This window comes from Fringilla coelebs, assembly GCF_963513975.1.
Source record: "Fringilla coelebs genome assembly, chromosome: 4".
NCBI classification, from domain to species: domain Eukaryota; kingdom Metazoa; phylum Chordata; class Aves; order Passeriformes; family Fringillidae; genus Fringilla; species Fringilla coelebs.
This window is the reverse complement of record NC_140032.1, coordinates 28,030,883-28,048,894: the sequence shown is the minus strand read 5'-3', so window position 1 is coordinate 28,048,894 and position 18,012 is coordinate 28,030,883. Positions and strand designations below refer to the sequence as shown.

The 18,012-nt window shown below is 40.7% G+C and overlaps 1 protein-coding gene across 1 annotated transcript in view; it reads right to left on the bottom strand.

Moving 5' to 3' along the window:
• CRACD (capping protein inhibiting regulator of actin dynamics) overlaps positions 1-18,012 on the bottom strand; it is a gene marked incomplete at both ends in the record, with an annotated part of 60,206 nt that overhangs the window by 1,881 nt on the left and 40,313 nt on the right. The window contains 6 exons of the mRNA XM_084205227.1: positions 1,119-1,284; positions 2,305-2,495; positions 3,509-6,848; positions 8,230-8,412; positions 9,707-9,775; positions 12,265-12,429. Of these exons, the coding sequence (XP_084061353.1) occupies positions 1,119-1,284; positions 2,305-2,495; positions 3,509-6,848; positions 8,230-8,412; positions 9,707-9,775; positions 12,265-12,429 (4,114 nt within the window). The remainder of the gene's footprint in view (positions 1-1,118; positions 1,285-2,304; positions 2,496-3,508; positions 6,849-8,229; positions 8,413-9,706; positions 9,776-12,264; positions 12,430-18,012) is intronic.

The window sequence follows — 18,012 nt, the reverse complement described above, 5'->3', positions numbered from 1 at the left end:
AAATGTCATTTGGCCAACCCAAGGTATTCCAAGTGAAGTTCTCAGGGACATCTGCTCTGGTGTGCAGCTGCAGTGTGAAGATCCAGCTGCTGAATCAACTGCATATAGGCAGGTGTAGGGGTTTTTCAGTCTGGGACAGTCTGCAATGCAGGAGTAGCACTGGTTTAGCCTTTAGCAAATCAGTTCTGTCACCTCATTGCTTTCAGTAGTTACATTTCACTGTTCTTGGTGTAGAGTGGTACTGAATAGATGCAGCTGATACATGTATTTACTTTCAAAAATGCTTTTTACTTGCACAACTTTTAGAAAGGTTTCTTCAACACCTATCCACTCCAAGACCTTTTTCCTAAGAGTACTTTTAGCTAGAGAAATATATTCAAGTCTGTATTTCAACGATCACCTCATGCCACCCCAAATATTATGCCCTTTGGGGAAGTATTTATTTTAATTTGCCTGCCTTTTGAATATGGGATAGTTTCAGCTTAACTGAAGTGACAGATAAAGCAGTAGGTTCTGGTTCCAACCTACCATGCCAAATATTTGACTGGGAGGGAGAAGTCCTAGATGCAAAGTAACAGACTACCTTCAACTGAATTGATTATTTTTTGCATTTTCCAATAATGGGGGGTGAATAATTCTCCTTGACAAACTGGGAGGTGTGAGAACACAATGTGCTTCATTCCCTGCACAAATATTCTTTGTACAAGTTAAATATCATTCTCTGTCTGTGCTATCCCCCAACCTAAAGGCAAAACAGTACTGCAGTTGCAATTTACGGTAAATCAGATCCCTCTAATGTGCATTAGTCATGTTCCAAAAATACTGTTGGATATGGCTTGGGGAGACAGCCTAATTTAGTTAACTTGAACTGGGGCAATTCTAAGGAAATGCAGCAGTGCAGTCTTAATAACCTGGTAAAGAGTGGTAAAAGTCTGTAAAAATGATGTATTTCCATCATAATTGCCAGCACATGAGATGGGAATAAGTTGTGTTATTCTGTGGAATGCATTTGTAATTCCAGCAGTAGTATGAGTAGTGTATCACTTTCTCAAAAAAACATGCAATACCATTTCTGAAGTGCCTTATTCCTAGGGTGAATCTGAATCTCTCAACTTTACCTGTCACAGAAGTTGGAAGGGTGTTCGACTTTTTTAGATGCTCCCTTCTTTCTAGTCTTGACACAGCAGTCTCAATTTTCTTCTCTCCTTCTTGAGTTGTAGATTTCTGCAGTGTGCTTGTTTTGCTGCTGCTACTTTTATTATCTGACTGATTACTTACAGCAGCCTAGGACAGAGAAGGAAAACTGCTAAATGAGAAAGTCTGCCATGTAATGGCTACAAGTTAGAGATGACACACTGGATGCTTTCATTCATCACCTGTGCTTTCCAGCAAGATTCACAACACTGATACTTCTAAAACCAACAGTTATTAAAGACTCTGAAAAACCCACCACACAGTTTAATTTGTCATGTTGTCATTTCAGTCAAAGTACTGAGGAGTTTGGGCCAACCCTCCCTGTTAAATACAGCTCTGAAACACAATGTACACCCACTGCTGTTTTCTTCCATCAGTTGTCTATGTCTCAGGTTATGCAGGTATCCATCAGAAATGTGTTTCTCATAACAAGCAGCAAAATATATTTAGTTATCCACACACTCTGCCTATTTGCCATCTTTGATACCTATATAGGACATCACTGTTTCTGCAGCGTCACTTTGGTACTGGAAGCAGAAATGCTCCCCTAACTAATAGAAGGCCATGGAGAGTAAAAACTATTTGGAGAATAGGAAAGAAGTGATTGAATTCAGCGCCTGCTTTAGGTCTTTGGATGTATCATGATTGTTCACTTCTTTTGTTCATCTGTATTTTACCCAAGTAGTACATGCTGCAATAAAAATAAATTCAGACTTACTAATGCTCACCTATAATTGCATATTCCAGCTGTTATTCCCATGAAAGGTTAACATCTCACGTAAGCTCTGAAAGAACCACGTTGTGTTGCACACAATTTTCCCAGTCCATCCCCTGCACAGTAGTTCTGCTTATGACTGTCATTAACTACCACCTGATACCTTCAGAGTTTACACTAAAATTGCCAAACTATTGCCCTGTATTTTCTCCTGGAGGTCTCAGTTTTGCAAGAGGGAACTCCAGACTTTCAGAATACTCTTTGCTCACTGTCATTTTAGCTTTTATGAAGTCTTACCAAACATAAAAAAATATATTCCTACATAACAAAGTTAGCTAACAGTTATAATTATGGTGTCAGCATTTCTAATGGGCAGGTTTCTGAAGATTGCTTACATTTTCTTTAGCCAGTTTCTCTGCTTGCTTTGCCTCTCTGGCTTGTCTTCTCTCTTCCCTCGTAGCTTGCTGCTCACGAAATCCCTTTTGCTTTTGCAGTGCTAATGTAATCCAAAGTGGTTGTGAAGTCTCCACTTTTTCCAACAATTTAGAGCCATCTACCGAGTGCCTGCTCTGAAGAACAGGCTTTTCTGAAAGAAAACATGACAAGAATTGATTGAGTAATGCACATCTCTTGTCTTGAGAAAACCCCTCCAACTACCTTGTGAAAATGCTGGAGCTAAGCCCATTGAATGCCCTGTCAGTCACAGACCTTTGCAGACTGCACAACAAATCCTGAAACAGATTTTATGCCTCAGGAATAAGACCTAATTCGACACACTCACCCAGCTGTCCAAATTTATCCTTTTTTCTGTGTGTGTGAAAAAAAGAAATAAAAAGTCAGCAGTTCCACTGAGATACTGTTTCAGAAGTGTCCTGATCTTTGAAAAATTCAAGAATGAAAAAAATTGGGATTTCCCAATGAAATGCTGAATTCCTGCCTTGGCTTTTTCAGTGTCCTTACTCTGAAAGGGTAGTTCTCCCTCTTGTACAAAATACCATTTCAGGACACAGGGGCTTCCAACTCTCTTCTGAGGAGACATTATGGCTACTCTAATTGTTTTCATCACTGAAGACTGCCTCTGAAACACAGACTGCTGTGCCCAGCTGTATTGCTTAAATAAAGAATTTGCCCAGGTTAAGGGGACCTACATCTTAATATTTTTTAAGCTAGATAGCATTTCCTTAAAAAGGGAAGCAATAAAATGTAGATTTTAAAAATTACACCATCTGTTTTGATGACACCATTATCCATGGATCACAGGGTCCATCACCTGACTCACTAGAGGCAGAGGTAACATCTCTGCCAAGGAAAAACAGCACACACACACACACACACACATACACACACACTCTACTGTTACCTCCTTGAAATTAATTTTAAGTAGTTTGCACTGGTCACACTGAATTTATGGGCTTCTGAATTAAATTGTGGGCATGGGAATTCACACTCATTCAGACAACCCTAAGCACAGTGACAGTCCTCCACAAGTAATATGTCAGGTAAAAATTTTAACTTAAGGCCAAATGTCTTCCTCTGGACCTCCAGTATCTCATTTTGGAAATGGAGAAAACAGCCAAATTGGCTTTGAGAAATACATACCTTTCTTCAATGGCTCAGGCTTTTTGTCATTTTTTTCTCTCCATGGAATACTCAGAGATGGGAAAAATGATTTCTTTTCTTTGACTTCTTCCTCTTCATTTTTGTAGTCATTGGCTGGTGTGGGTTGGGCTGCAATTGCTTTGTCTTCTTTTCTCCAGCCACCATCTGATTCAGCTTTAGCCACCCTTTGCGCCAGCATTTCAGATAGGTTTGATCTGTTAATTTTGGAGAGAGGAGATGATGGTGGGGTCTGGCTGGTGGGCTTTGGAGCTAAAGCAGGTTTCTGTGAGACCAGTGACTTGCATGCTGGTTTCTCATGAGCAGGTAGAGCACTCTGGCCGGTGGCTGGTGGGACCACTGGTGCGCCCACAGGTGCTGAAAACTCCACCACAGCAACTGAAGACTCTTTTAAATTACCAGGGATGTTTGCTCTCCCAGTGCCAGGAGAGGTACTTTCTTGTGAAGTGAAAACAGAGGATTCTTTCTCTCCTTCTGTTGAGGTGAGTGGGTCAGGCACACCATCAAAACTGTCTCCTGCACTGTATCTTTTCTTTTTCTTTTGCTCTGCCTGTTGATCATAATGAAAACGTAAAGAGTAGTTCGTCCTTCGTAACTTTATCCCAAAAGGAGAAACATTTTCTTCTCCATTTGGTGGAGGTGGTTTATCTGCTTTTTTTGTGCTGTTACTCTGCTGATTTTCCAGAGCATTGGGAAGTTCTGGCTGGGGTAATTCCTTCCCCATAGAATGTGGAAAACTTGGAACAAGGAATGATGGAAGATCTTTTGCAAATTTACAGCCTTCAGTGTTGTCTGTCACTTCCCTATGGGTTTCCATTTTCTCTTTAGGCTTTTCAGCTACGTTATCCTTAAAAGAGGAAACCACATCCTCCTTTGAATCAGCAGATGAGCCAGTGGTTCTCCCCACAGCTACTGTTTCATTGCCTTTTGTCACATTTACATTCTCAGCATCTGAATTGGTTTTTGAAACGTCTGAAAATTTCTGCCATGCTGGTGTTATTGAGAACTTTGCATTGGCAGAGAGGGTTTTCCTCAAGTTGCCGTGGGGAGCCCCGCGTCCTCGGGGTGTCCAGTCATCACTGTGCCTGCAGGCAGTTCCTCGGTCTCTCTCGTTATATTTGTTGTTTTCTGCATTCTTTAGGATTCTGGAGCGGATAGAGGCCCACTCAGCCAGCACAGCCTGGTTGTTCAATGCCTCTTGTGCGTGTTTCATTTTACTGCTGCTGGGTTTGGGATCCTGTTTTTTTCTCTCGGACTTCTCTGGAGAGGGGATATCCACAGTTTTCCTCTCTTCTGTTAAGCCAAGTAATGATTTGCAAGCCGTGTCCTTAATCTGGTTCAAGTTCACTGCTGTGCCACACAGCTGTGCTCCAGTAACCAAAATAGCTGTGTGGGGTACACACACAGATGATGGGAGGGAATGAGAGCCCTTACTGGTAGTGTGCACCCTGCAGTCTTTGCCAGATGGAGAAGAGAGTCCTGCTCCTTTGATGGGCATAACAGGACTCAGATTTACTTTCTGAAATATGATCTGTTTGTCTCCAGAAGACACTTGAAATGTGAAGGGTCTGGATGCCATTTGTCTTTCATCTACCTCTTGCCACCGAAGTTCTTCCCCTATGCGTTTTTGCTCCTGAGCCTCAACTTCTTTTTTCAGTTTCTGGGCTAGTATTTCTTCTGCTGTTTTAGTCCCCTTTTCTGGCTGTTTGACTTTTTGCAAACTTGATCCTTCTTGGAACTTCTCCTCTGCTGGATGCCTAGCAGCCCCTCCAGCAGAACACAACTGATCTTTTTCCTGTGGCTGTTCCAAGGATTTTTCTTGTTTTGGCTGAAGATTTTGTCCTTCTGTGTCTACCTTCTGCTCATGTCCATTTTGTTCCTTTTGCTGCTTCAGTTCATCTTGTAGTACACAGTCTGAACTTTCCATGTGCATTTGTTTTGTGAGTTTGTGTTTCCTCTGCTCTTCCCGTTTCTTTTTCTTATCTGTTGCTTGCTGGGGTTGCTCCTTCTCTGTCTTTTCTTTCTCCTTCAAATGCTGTCTTTGTTCCTCCTGTTTCTTCTCTTGTTTGAGGCTCTCAGGCTCTTTCTCCTGCTTTAGTTTTATTTCAACTTCTTCAAGCTCTTTCTCTTCTAGTTCTTGTTGCTGTATTTCTTCCTTATTTTCTTTCTTGAGCTCTGTTTGTTCCTCCAGCCAGTTTCTTTCTTCTTCCTTTTGACTGTCCTTTTCAGTCCTGTGTTGCTTTAATTCTTTCAGTGCTAGCCTCTTCTGCTCCCCCAGCTCTTGTCTCTGTTTCTCCTCCAGATCCTTGTGCTTCTGCTCTTCCCATTCCTGATGTTTGTCCTCCTCCAATTCCTGACATCTCTGCTCCTCCTGTTCCTGGTGCTTCTGCTCCTCCAGCTCTCGTCTCTGTTGCTCTCTCTGTTTCTGGTTCTTTTCTTCCTCCTGCTTTAGTCTCTGCTGTTCCTCCCTTTGCTGCTGTCGCTGCCCCTCCAGCTCTCGTCTCTGTTGCTCTTCTTGTTCCTTGAGCTTTTGTACTTCCAGCTCTTGTCTCTGTTCTTCCTCCTGTTCCTTGAGCTTCTGCACCTCCAACTCTCGTCTCTGTTCTTCCTCCTGTTCCTTGAGCTTCTGCACCTCCAACTCTCGTCTCTGTTCTTCCTCCTGTTCCTTGAGCTTCTGCATCTCCAACTCTCGTCTCTGTTCTTCCTCCTGTTCCTTGAGCTTCTGCACCTCCAGCTCTTGTCTCTGTTCCTGCTGTTCCTTGAGTTTCTGCTCCTCCAATTCTTGTTTCTGTTCCTGCTGTTCCTTGAGCTTCTGCTCCTCCAACTCTTGTCTCTGTTGTTCCTCCACTTCCCAGTGCCTCTTCTCCCCAAGGTTTTGTCTTTGTTGTTCCTCCAACTCCTTCTGCATCTGCTCCTCCAGCTCTTGCCTTTTTTCAGCCTTCATCAGTCTTCTTTCATCTTTATGGCATGTTTGCTCTTCTATTTTCAATGTCTCTTCATCAAGGAGGTATTGCCTCCTCTCTTCCTCACAGCGTCTTTTTTCCTGTTCTTTTCGCATCTCCTCAAGTTCTTGGCACCTTTTTTCTTCCATTTCTCTTTGTTCTTCCATTTCTACAATCTGTCTTATCCTTTCAGCTTCAAGGATACCCCAGTGATCTTCAATTCTTTTTTCCTCTGCCAGCTGAAGCTGCTTCTGCTCATCTCTGTCCTGGATTAGCTTGTCTGCTGTGAAGCGTGCATTATAACCTGGGTATATGTCCTCGTACAGCTGAGTTTCTAGGTCCTCTGGCTCAAATTCTGTAATTGTTAAACTTTGTGATCCCTAAAATTGGAGACAAATTTGGAGTTACTGAACATTGCCTGTTGGGTTGTTATCCTTCATAGTGAACCAAGAGTTGCAAATGCAAAAAAAACCCCCAAGTTAAACAGTGATTTAGATGAGCCAACATACCCCACCCCAAGTCATGGATCATCACATCATCACAGATCCCATGTCTCTCCCCTATTCAGATGTTAGCCTTTAAAAGAAAGAAAACATCCCAAGAGTGATAGCAGTATAACGCCAAATATTGAATCACCTTTTGGTGTACATTGAGACCTGCCATTTCATATTTGCAGAAGCCCAAGGAACAGAGCATGAGTTTCACATGCCCATTCTTCTTCTGCTACTTAGAACTCCATCCTTTAAGCCTGAAATAATTAATGCCTGCTTAGGGGCATTGTTTTGCCAGTTCTTTCATTTCAAATTTGATACTTGCAGAGACAGAGCTGTTGCCTGCAGAGAAAAGCTCTGCAATGCTAGCCAGGAAAGAACACTCCTCAGGGAAACACAATTTGCTTTCTTTTCACAAATCCTGAGCCAGGATATCTTCCTCATTAGCTGTGCTGAGACTCCAGCCCTATTGTAGGAACCATGGGAACATATATAGATAGCACAGTCCAGGAATACTGCTCTGTTCTGTACCTGAAGAGTGCTTCCCTTTAGGAAAACAGCTCAGCTAATGTCCTGTCCAGCTATCATTTTTTGAACCATCGTTTGGCTCCAATTAACCACTGTATAAGCAAGAGGTTTAAATTTAATTTCTTCGTTACAAAAGTGATAAATGCCAGTACAGTGGTGCAGAAGAAAGGCAAGCGGCCTCTCCTGAGCCCTGTGCAGTTGAATACTCTTGTTCCATTTACAAGAATGAATAAGATGTCAGGATAAAAATCAAAACAGATGTGCAGTAAGTGTACAAAGCTACAACTTTATATTTTTCTCTATAGCTATTGCAAGAGCTACATTGTTTAAGTCTTATTCCTTCTTATAAGATATTACCCCTGTCAGAATCCATGCCCAGTTTAGAGAATATGATTTTTTCCCAAACAAATTTTACATCATCTGATTGCCTATATCAGAGCAGCATTAACAGCAGCACATATCTTCAGACCTTTATGACTTAAAGTTTTTGCTAGAAAAACTAGAAACAGAAAACTTTCTTAATGTAAAATCCTAGCGGAAGAACTTCAGGATTAAGTAGTAGTTGTGTCAACTGGCAATTTGAAAACTTCTTTGCATCTTCTCTCCAGCTAAGGTTTCAGGTAAATAACAGTGTAAATCAGATCCTCTGCCTATAGATCCTGGTACACTCATTTATGGTTATTTTGTACCCAGTTTCAAAAGTAATCTCCCTCCACTCACTGTTTGGCCAGTCATTTAATACCTTTGTCAATCTCTTGTGCTGTCTTGACATCCTCTGCTTTTTTGGCTTCACTGACAGTTTGTGCTTAGCTGCACTGTTGTCTAGACGAGCAAGAGCCTGTGGAACTGAATCCAAATTGATTGTTTCGATTGTGCCAGAACAGGAATACTGCCTTTTTGGCCGAGCTGACTTCATTGGAGTGACCTGATGGTATGACAAGCACAAGAAACCATTATTAAGCTATTTGTTCATTAAATAAATAAATAAATAAATAAATAACATACACACACACACACACACACGCACACACATACACACATCTTTGCAGGTTTGAATTCAAAGGCATTATTAGCAGAAAAAAAATTAGAAACCCTGGCTTTCCCTTATACAAATTACAAACTTTGGACATGAAAGTTGCAGTTCTAATATTTTCCCATTTTCAGTACTACACGTTTTTATAGTTTACACATAAAAATTACTTAGACCATTCTATTGAAGTTTATTCACAGTTTAACTCCACTCTGAACTTGCTGGGAATGGGAAAGGCACAGGCAGGGTTTTAAGCAACATCAAACACTGGGACATTTTAAAGTTTGCTTACTGAGAAAAAAGATCTATATCTTTAAATAATTTAGATTATACACTTAGGCAGAAGCAAATCAGATTGACTTATCTAAGCTTCATAACAGAACAGCTACAGAGCTGTACTCTCTGCATGGGAGATGACTGCAGCCTTGGATCTCTGACTGGCACAGTGCCTGTGGAAAACCTTCCCTCCAGAGTCATGTGGAATTGTCCAAGAGAGCTCCAAACAGCAAAATACTAAAGTAAGACAACACTGGCTTTGAAGGGGGCTTTAATTTTGTGCCCTTCAAATACTTGGGTTCAGACAGTGCAAATATAAGCAAAGGGATTCAGTGAGACTCTTTTTGTGAATAAATAGTGGAACTCTATGTCTAGGCATGTAAGAATGAGCCTGTCATCTGTCTCTTCCATAAGTCATCAAGCTATCATTCCAAGACTAGCATTTGGCATAACACAAATGGAAAATGAAGACAGAGAAAAAAAAAAGGGGGAAAACATCTTCTGTAAGGAAAGAAATCACATACATTGTTTTCAAGACAGCTCTGTAATCTTCGGAGGTTAAACATATGCTAATCAGGGAACCAATTACTTAAAAGCTGAGGGAACATTTTGCATATGCTTATTGAATTACATGCAGGCATAACAAAGTATTAGAAGTACTTATGAAAATTATGACTCTGTGATTAATACATCAAATAGAGGAATGCTGCAAGACTGGCAGAGACTGGGTTCTGCTGTTTCCTGCAATCAGCTCTTAAGATTTCCCAGTCTTAGTTATTGCTAGCTCCAAAACTGCCCAGCATTCACAAAATATTGGATGGTCAGTCAAACAATGAAAACAGAAACTGTCAGGCTTCTAATATCTAAAATTGGAATGTAACTCAGTGCAAACCAAGTATAAAAGTTTTTTTACCTTTTCTTCCATTTCATGTCCTGTTCCAAGAAAATTCATTTTTCTCAAGAAATCTGGAGCGTCAGTGGACTAGAAAAGATTACCACAAACAAGTATTAAAATGGAAAATATCAAAGGACTTGTGAAATCATGTATGTTACGATAGGATTTTTCCCTCTTTCCTATCCCTTTAGGACTGATGGATAAGTAATTCTTGGAGAAGTAATGCTTTGAGCTTGTCTTCACTGCTCCTTGAACCACTACTGTGTATACAGCACTGCAAAAGGCAAAATACTCAAGCTTCCTTAACAAGACAATCAGTTTCCAAAACAAAAGACAGAGCACAGCTTTGTAGGATTTTGATCAGGTCTTAATGATTTGATTTTCTCCCGACTTACATATAAGGAAAAAAGATACTAGCCTGTTCAGGCATTACCTGTGCTGCAAGGAGTTTCAACTCCATGCTCTTGATGACTCTTTTTAGAGAGCCAACAGTCCCCCAGAGCCATGGAAGCCTGGAGAGCTAGGACACTTTAGCTACTGTCCCTCTCCAAGCCATCATGGTGAGGAATTTTCAAGGCACAGGGCTGGAAGCAGCATTCATCACACCCAGAGATACTGGTTTTAATCATTCTATCACAGTATTACATCACAACCTAATGTGTGCTGGGGTCCCATGATCCCAACCACATGATTGTTAATATCAAGGCTGAAAGCTCAGCCTCACAACTCCCGGTTAAATTAAACCCAGAACTCTTGCCACCAATCCACATTACTCAGTTGGGAATATCAGAAGTCACAGAGCATCCCAGGAAACCTGCACAAAGTAGAGCAGATCTATGTGGTCCTGGTCACCAATTTTTGACAGAAGCCACCCCATCCCCCAAGACCTATGCAGATACACATGCCAAGGAGGGACAAGGCCAGCAGATGAGACAAGAACAGAAACTAGGGAACTGCCATGCATGAGAATTCTCTGATAACACAGGTAGTTAGTAGTGTGCAGAAACAAAAGGAAAGTACTGAATGCTCTGGCTGACATTCTCCATGGAAAATTGGTTTGTTTGTGTCTACAACGGCCTCTTGAGTAGGGATAGATGCTCCTTCAGTATTTGGAAAAAGAACTGTGCAAAGGGCTGTTAATTTTGTTTTCAAAACGTAATATTTTAAAGAGTAGCTGGTAAGAACTGAATTTCTCCCTCTGTGTTGCACAAAAATACTCTAGCAGGTTTTTAGTGCTTGAATTATTGTATCCTTTGAGCTGGAAGCCAGCAGGTGACATTAGGGTCTCCTGCAGGACCCAGGAAGAAGGCTGTCTGCATAGAATCTGTGTTTCTCTCAAACACAGATTCTCCCAGCACCAGGGTAGGGACAGTGCATTGCCAAAGCCTGTCCACAGTCCCACTACACACTTTGAGACACAGGGGATGCTCTTGATTCACCTTACCTGATCATACCAGAAGAAGTACTTGTTAGGCAAAAAAATATATTTTAATTTGGTTTAATTTCTGTCTTTCCAGATCACCAAGGGAGATGTGTGAGTGTGCAGGTCCTACCCAAATGCCTGACTCCCTGGCAGATTGAGCCACAACCATGACAGGAGCGGTCACAGAGGAGCTATGTTGTCCTTTAAAGACTGATGAAGAATTTGGGCTCGTCAGCTCAGCCATAAGTGTCCCTTCAGTGTGTTTGGCTGAACACAGGCATGGATGGCACAGGACCCTTGCTGCCTGGGCCTCTCACACAGCCAGCACTAGTGTGGGTGAGCATGGGTGCAGGCTCATGCCCTGGTGCCCAAGGATGCTAAAGGCCATGTGCACATTACTGGGTGCTGGATGCCTTCCCCAGGGGTTCCCAGGGACAAAGCCAGCCTCCTGGCATGGGAGGTTGTCACCGTACTCCTTTCTGCCATTACAACAACACACTCAACCCGTCTTGCCTTAGAGGCTTTCCAGACACCTTTCCTCACTCACCATATGAAAAAGACCCTTCTGGACACCTAAATGCCCACAGCATCAAAATCTCCATGAATAATTTGAACTCCATGAATTATTTTAATTATACTGGAAGTTTTATTTTAGGAAGCATTCAAAATGCTTCTCCCCCTTAACCTTTAGCTCCCATGCTTGAGAAATATGCATACTTACTCTAAGACCTAGGATTTTACAGGCTTAGGCTTCACACACCTCTTATTTTGAAATAATTTTCCTTTTTGGTATTTGATGCTGTGAACAACTATCTTTGCTGGGAAGTCCATATTTTAAAATGCTTTCTGTATTAGAAAAAATTCCTGTCTTCTAGCAACGCTGGAAGTAATGTCTGCACTGCTGGAAGCCCAGAGCAAACACTCAAACCAGTAATTCTGTGTGACCTGGCTCAGGATGCCAGGAGCATGCTTCCCACCAGGCCAAGAAGCACCAGCTGAGAGATCCCTCCCATGTAAAACAGCCCACTGAGCTCTGCTACGCCTGGCTGGAAACATCTGCTACGCCTCACTGGAAACATCTGCTACACCTCAGTGAGCTTTGCTGCTTTAGCGCTGCTCTAGTGCCACGGGCACGTCAGTGTGAAGTGCTTACTTTATTGCTGCAGTCTGAGATCACTGTGTCCTGCTGGGTCTCAGTCTCCATGGGGCTGCCCAGCAGTGCATCATCTTCTGTACTGGCATTTGCTTCCCCCATCGTCCTTGCAGAAACTGTCATTTGTGGAGGCTGCCCAAATTTTATATTTTTGGCCAACTGTTGCTGAAAAAACAAGAAAAATAAAACAAACAAACAGAACAGGTATTTATATTACAAGCAAAACAAGTCAAGTCCAGCAAGTGCCCCTTCTCTGCCTGAAAGCTGCACAGACATATTCTGGGCAACTTCTGACTCTGGACAAAAAACACCAAAAAAACATCCTGAGGCTCACATTGTTGCAACATGGTGGACACTCTTTCTTCTTTCTCCCCACAAGGCGACTAAAGTGAAGAATTTACTACATAATTTCTGATTTTGGATGATCAATTCAAGTTCTTGACAATGTTGCCAACTCTTGAAAATTTACTGTGAGTTTTTAAACACTCCATCTTTTTTTTTTAATCTATGTTCTAGGTTAAACTTTGTTTATAAAAGCTAATTATGAAGCCTAATTGTTGTGAAGCTTCAGCTTATGAGAAAAGTGTAGACTGAGAAACTAAACTACCCCAAAAGGCAGGCTTTTTCTTTTCTAGCCCCCAAACCCTGCATCTCATGCATTTGTATTTCTAAAAGGTATCCTTATTGTAATGTTTAAACATGAGTTTTAAATGGTGAATTTGGCACAACCCTGCCTTAGAGAGGCAAATTCTCAAAGCAGGGGAAACCCAGGTATTTTAAATGCTTGATCTCATAGGAAGAATACACAAACTCATCTCTGCTCAAGCTCACGAGCACTGCCTCTCACTGCTGGTGAACAAAGAAGTTTAGGCAGGGGACATGCAAGAGATGGATGGACAGATAAAAGCTTTCCCACCGTTTATTTTCCATGTTGAAGCAATCTTCTGTCAAGGTTTACAAGGAAGTACTCTTGGATTGCATCAAGCATAAGATTAATAAAATAAGAAGCATGTACTAAGTGTCCTCTAGCAGGGTGAGTTAAAGGAATTGCAGCCCTGGGTACTGCAGAGACATGTACCATACAGACTTTGGATGTGAACTTCTCGCAAAAGAGAGAAGAAATTCTCTAGTAAGAGCAAATGGAGCAAGGAACATTTATGAATATATTCTTTTCCTGAAATATTTCTGGGAATCGTTCTCAATCAGGAAGGAAGGGACCATGGAGCTATTTTCCTGCTTTGCAGTTTTTCAAGGACAGGAAATTCTCCAAAGGGGATCTCCCACTTTGTCTTGTGATACTATGAACAAGTAATTCAACTGTGCAGCTTCTAGTCAATGGAAATGTCAGGTACTTACACAGGACCCAAAGAGAAGTTTGCTGCTGAGAGCTGTGGAAGATTGGAATAGATAGTAGGTAAAACAAAGATTTTTTTTTTCCTATATCATAGAATCAGTATCATAGCACACACATGAGGAGTTGTTAAAGGAGTTGTTAAAGGAATCCTCTAAAGGAATTCAGGTCAGATAAGTCTGTCTTGCCATAGTTCCCAGTGGGGTAGACTTTTTTATCAAATTTATCCATATTATCCCAAACACATTAACAGATTTGTGTATCTAACCATTAAAACAAAAATTACATGCAGAAACTCCTCATAGTCAGGTAATTAAACTAGAATAGCTTTTCTCAGTCTCCTCACTGAGTATCTAACCATTAAAACAAAAATTACATGCAGAAACTCCTCATAATCAGGTTCTTAAACTAGAATAGCTTTTCTCAGTGTCCTCACTGAGTCAGAGTTAGTAATTCATGCCCATTGGAATTTTGGCATAAAGTAGTGAAATTCGAATCGTAAAGCATTTTGGCATAGTGGGCAGTTCTGAATGGCAAACTTTTATTCCCACCTGGATTATTGGCATAATCTAAAGGCAAGGGTTTTACCAAGTCCTTGCAGGCGTTTATGTTAGCAGTGCAGCTCTCTGACTTGAAATTTCACATGCTTCTGTTGTGTACATGGGAGCTGGAAGGGGCAAAATTATCTGTATATCTGTGAGGCCCTTAATTCTGCTCTATTCCTGCAGGCCTTCTAAATATTAGAATCAGAATAAAATTATTTCAGAAAAAAATTCTTAATTTGATAATGTGTTTTCTAAGTTGAGATTGCTCTTTTGTTCTTCCTAAAGTCACATTCCTGGACAAATAATTCTCCTGGGCAGAAAACTGGAACTATCAGCATTGCTGAGCAACCACCTAGTAAACTAAGGATCTGTGCATCTGTCCATGGTGGCAACATGCACACATTAACATATTGCTTGCAGTGTGTTTTGGGTGAAGGGATGGTGTGTTACCCTTCTGATCTTCTGACAAGTTCTTGATGGAAGTGTGTGTGCAGTGCTTGGTGGGAGTTTGGTGGTGGAGCTGTTGTGGAGAAAGGTCTATGCTTGAAAAAGAATGGCCTTTTTGATTGCCATCAAGGGTGCTCGAGGGCTCTGCAGTAACAGTGTGTTTTTCTGTATATAAAAGTTTAAAATGTTATTTTCCTGATATTTCTAAGAAATATACTATCCTCAATATTAATTGATTGTACACAGTCGTGATTGTGTTTTGGTTTGGGGTCTTTTTAATTGTTTCAAAGCTTTAAAAGTTTGTTTGCTCAGACTGGCATAAATGAGTTTGAAGATTGAGGAATAAACTTTAGTAACCCTCACCCTTCCCGAACAGAAGGTGCTTCTCTGTATTATTTATTTATTGGCCTTTTTTATCTTGATTTATCTTAAAAAACAAAAAAGCTCCACTAGTAGTTCTCCACTGGCCAGTTTCTTTTGATATATTCTGATCTCTAAAGCTGACACTAAATACCAAATGAGCAAATAGCTCATTGTAACTGCTGAGCAAATTTATTCTTATTGCTTTTAGAGAGTAATGCTAAACCTGCTTCTTGGCCTTTTTTAGAATGTGCTTATAATGTAATGCAATGCAATTACCCTCTCAGAAAAATTCCACACTGACGCATTTTCTTCCTGGTCGATCATAAAAATTCTAAGAACGCATCATCCATGAAAGAAAATAAAAACCCCACAGATTTTACTTGGGAGAACCCTCAAATAGTCTCACCCAGAGATGGAGATACACCAGTTTAAGCTGGAAGACCTTTTAGAAGAGGCCATAATCCCTGAAAAGGAGCATCTGCTTTAAATTTCTCGAAAGTTTCAGTTAGACATGTATTTCTGAACACATAACTATAAATCCTCTGTAGTTAAGAATTCCCTGTGCTGACAGTTTGTGGATGATTGTTGCCTAAGGAGGATTATTTGCAATGCCAGTCTTTAGAAGTTGCAGGCATTGCATTTTGTTCTTCTGCCACTGCACAGTCGTGATTAAATAGCCTTTTGAAAACCTTCACAGATGCATACTGGGCTCAGTCAAAGGACCTTGCTCTCTCTTGGTTTGTCCAAGAAGGCTTGTAATTTAGCAGCCAGAAACCCCCGTCTTGCTCTGAAATCTGTCAACCAGAAGCAGAAGTAAAGAGATGAACTTTCTGTGCCAGCACCTCCCACTTCCAGCCTTATTAACTCCAGTGGGCATTCCTGGTCCCTCAGTTTGCAGCCAGGGGACAAACATTTCCACAGCACCTACAAACCCTCCTCACCCCAAACCAGCTCAGCTACCACACACTGCCTATACCATGAAGCAGGGGCTGGGGACACCACACACAGGGGAGCTTTAGGACAATAACCAAGCCAAGTTTACCTCATCCACTTTTTTTTTCTCCTGGAAGATTCATGAGGTTTCAATAAGTTAGTGAGTTTTTTTATTCACACACCACCGGGTGGCTGTCAGTGCGATAGTGAGGTAAGGGGCAGGTCTGCACATCTAATACAGGCAAATCAATACTAGGAATTTAGGAAAAAAATTATAAGTTTGTACTCATCCAATTTTTTTAAATCTTTCTTGGTAACTGGACCATGACCCAGGCCCACTTCTATTTAATGCAAAATAATTTGCTAAAAGGTGATACTACTTAACAGACACCAGCTTCCCATTAATAACTTAAGGAATAAAGCTCCTAAGTAAAATTGTTCTGCATTGTCTGGCACCTGCAGCTAATAAAAAAAAAAGCCCAGACTTTCAAAGCACTCTGCATTTGCATAGGAAATGCCACAGAACAAGTTTTCCATATTAATTGGCAAAGAGCCCAGATCAGGCTGTACATCTCCTCTCTCACTCCCATTTGTCTCTTCTTCTGTGTACATGCCTTCTTGCATGTCTGCTGGATTCAGGCCCCTGAAACCACATCATTCTTAGGGCTTCATGCCTGGACTGAATCCAAAACTGGATCTGCAGAGCTGTTTACTCTCTTCTGTTAAAAATAATTAAAACAGAGTGTACTATTTCAGCTGATTCCATTCAAACAAGGCTTACAAGAAATGCTGGTCATATTTCTCCTTCAACTCAGAGGTCTTCATATCTGTTTGCAATGCCTAAATATAACGAAACTTAATTGAAATCAAGTTTCCTAATTATATATAAATGGAAAATAATGACTTAATTAACACTTGTCCTAAAAAGATGCATGCTGTTGAAATTCCACTTGGTCCTGTACAGTCTCTCAGAATGACCCAAAAATCAAATGCCTTGGGAATACATAAGAACAGGGTGAGCTTATACTGAGCCCATTCTTGTAAATGCTCCAATGATTTGTGGCATCTGAGGAATTTTCATACAGTCCAACTTTGCTTAAAGAATTATTTGTTTTGATTTGGAAGTGTTACTGGTTTCAACTGTTGCTCATGTGTTCTCATGCTGGGAAAGAGACAATAATTGTTCTCTCTTAATTTTATCGATTCCACTCATGATTTCAGGCATTTCTATCATATTCTCTCTTATAATTTCTTTTCTAGGCTCAGAAGAGAGTTCACTTAATTCATGGTGAAGGATGGAAGTGAGTCCACTGCTTAACCCAAACTGGAACATCTGTAGCATATCTAGACAAATTATATACCCCACATAAGCTTTTTTTTAATCAAGGAGAAAATAAACTGGAAAAATTATATTGGTATAGCTTTAGAAAATTATCCAGGTATAAAATTAACATGGAAACCTATAGAAAATTAAGAAAATAACAAGTATTAGCACAGATGGTTTGGATACAAGGAAGAAATTATTCCAGTCTCCATTGCTGGAGCAGCATGTGGTTAGGGGCATTACAGTTGTAAAACTTTTTGGGAGAGTCCAAAATAGAAGAACAGTGAAGGAGCAAACTGTAAATGGACCTCTAGAGATGTGTATCTGCAACAAATCCAGACATGAATGAAAATTTTGGTGTGCAGTGGCAATGGATCACTTGCACATGCTCATGTGTAAAGAGAAGATTTTGTGGAGAGGCTTGAAGATACAGTATCTGTGGCATTCCTCACATCAGTCTCTCCTAAAGCAAAGCAGATGCAAGGAAGGAAAATTTTCATTCCTTGGAAAGGAAGCTCATTTTCAGGGATTACTGATCATAGCAAAAAGAAGGTCCACCCAAGAAATGCTAGAATGATTTAGAAAAAATTATAAATTCAGTTTATAAAGCAAAAAGAATTTTTAAATATGAGGAAAACAGTTTGGCTGCAGCGGCACTAGAAAATATTGGCAACAAAGCAATTAATTGTAAGAAATACAAAGCTAGGCAATCATGAAGTGAAAATTCACTCCCAATTCTGAAAAATTCAGACCATCATGGTAAAAGGTAATAGTTTTGAGGTTTG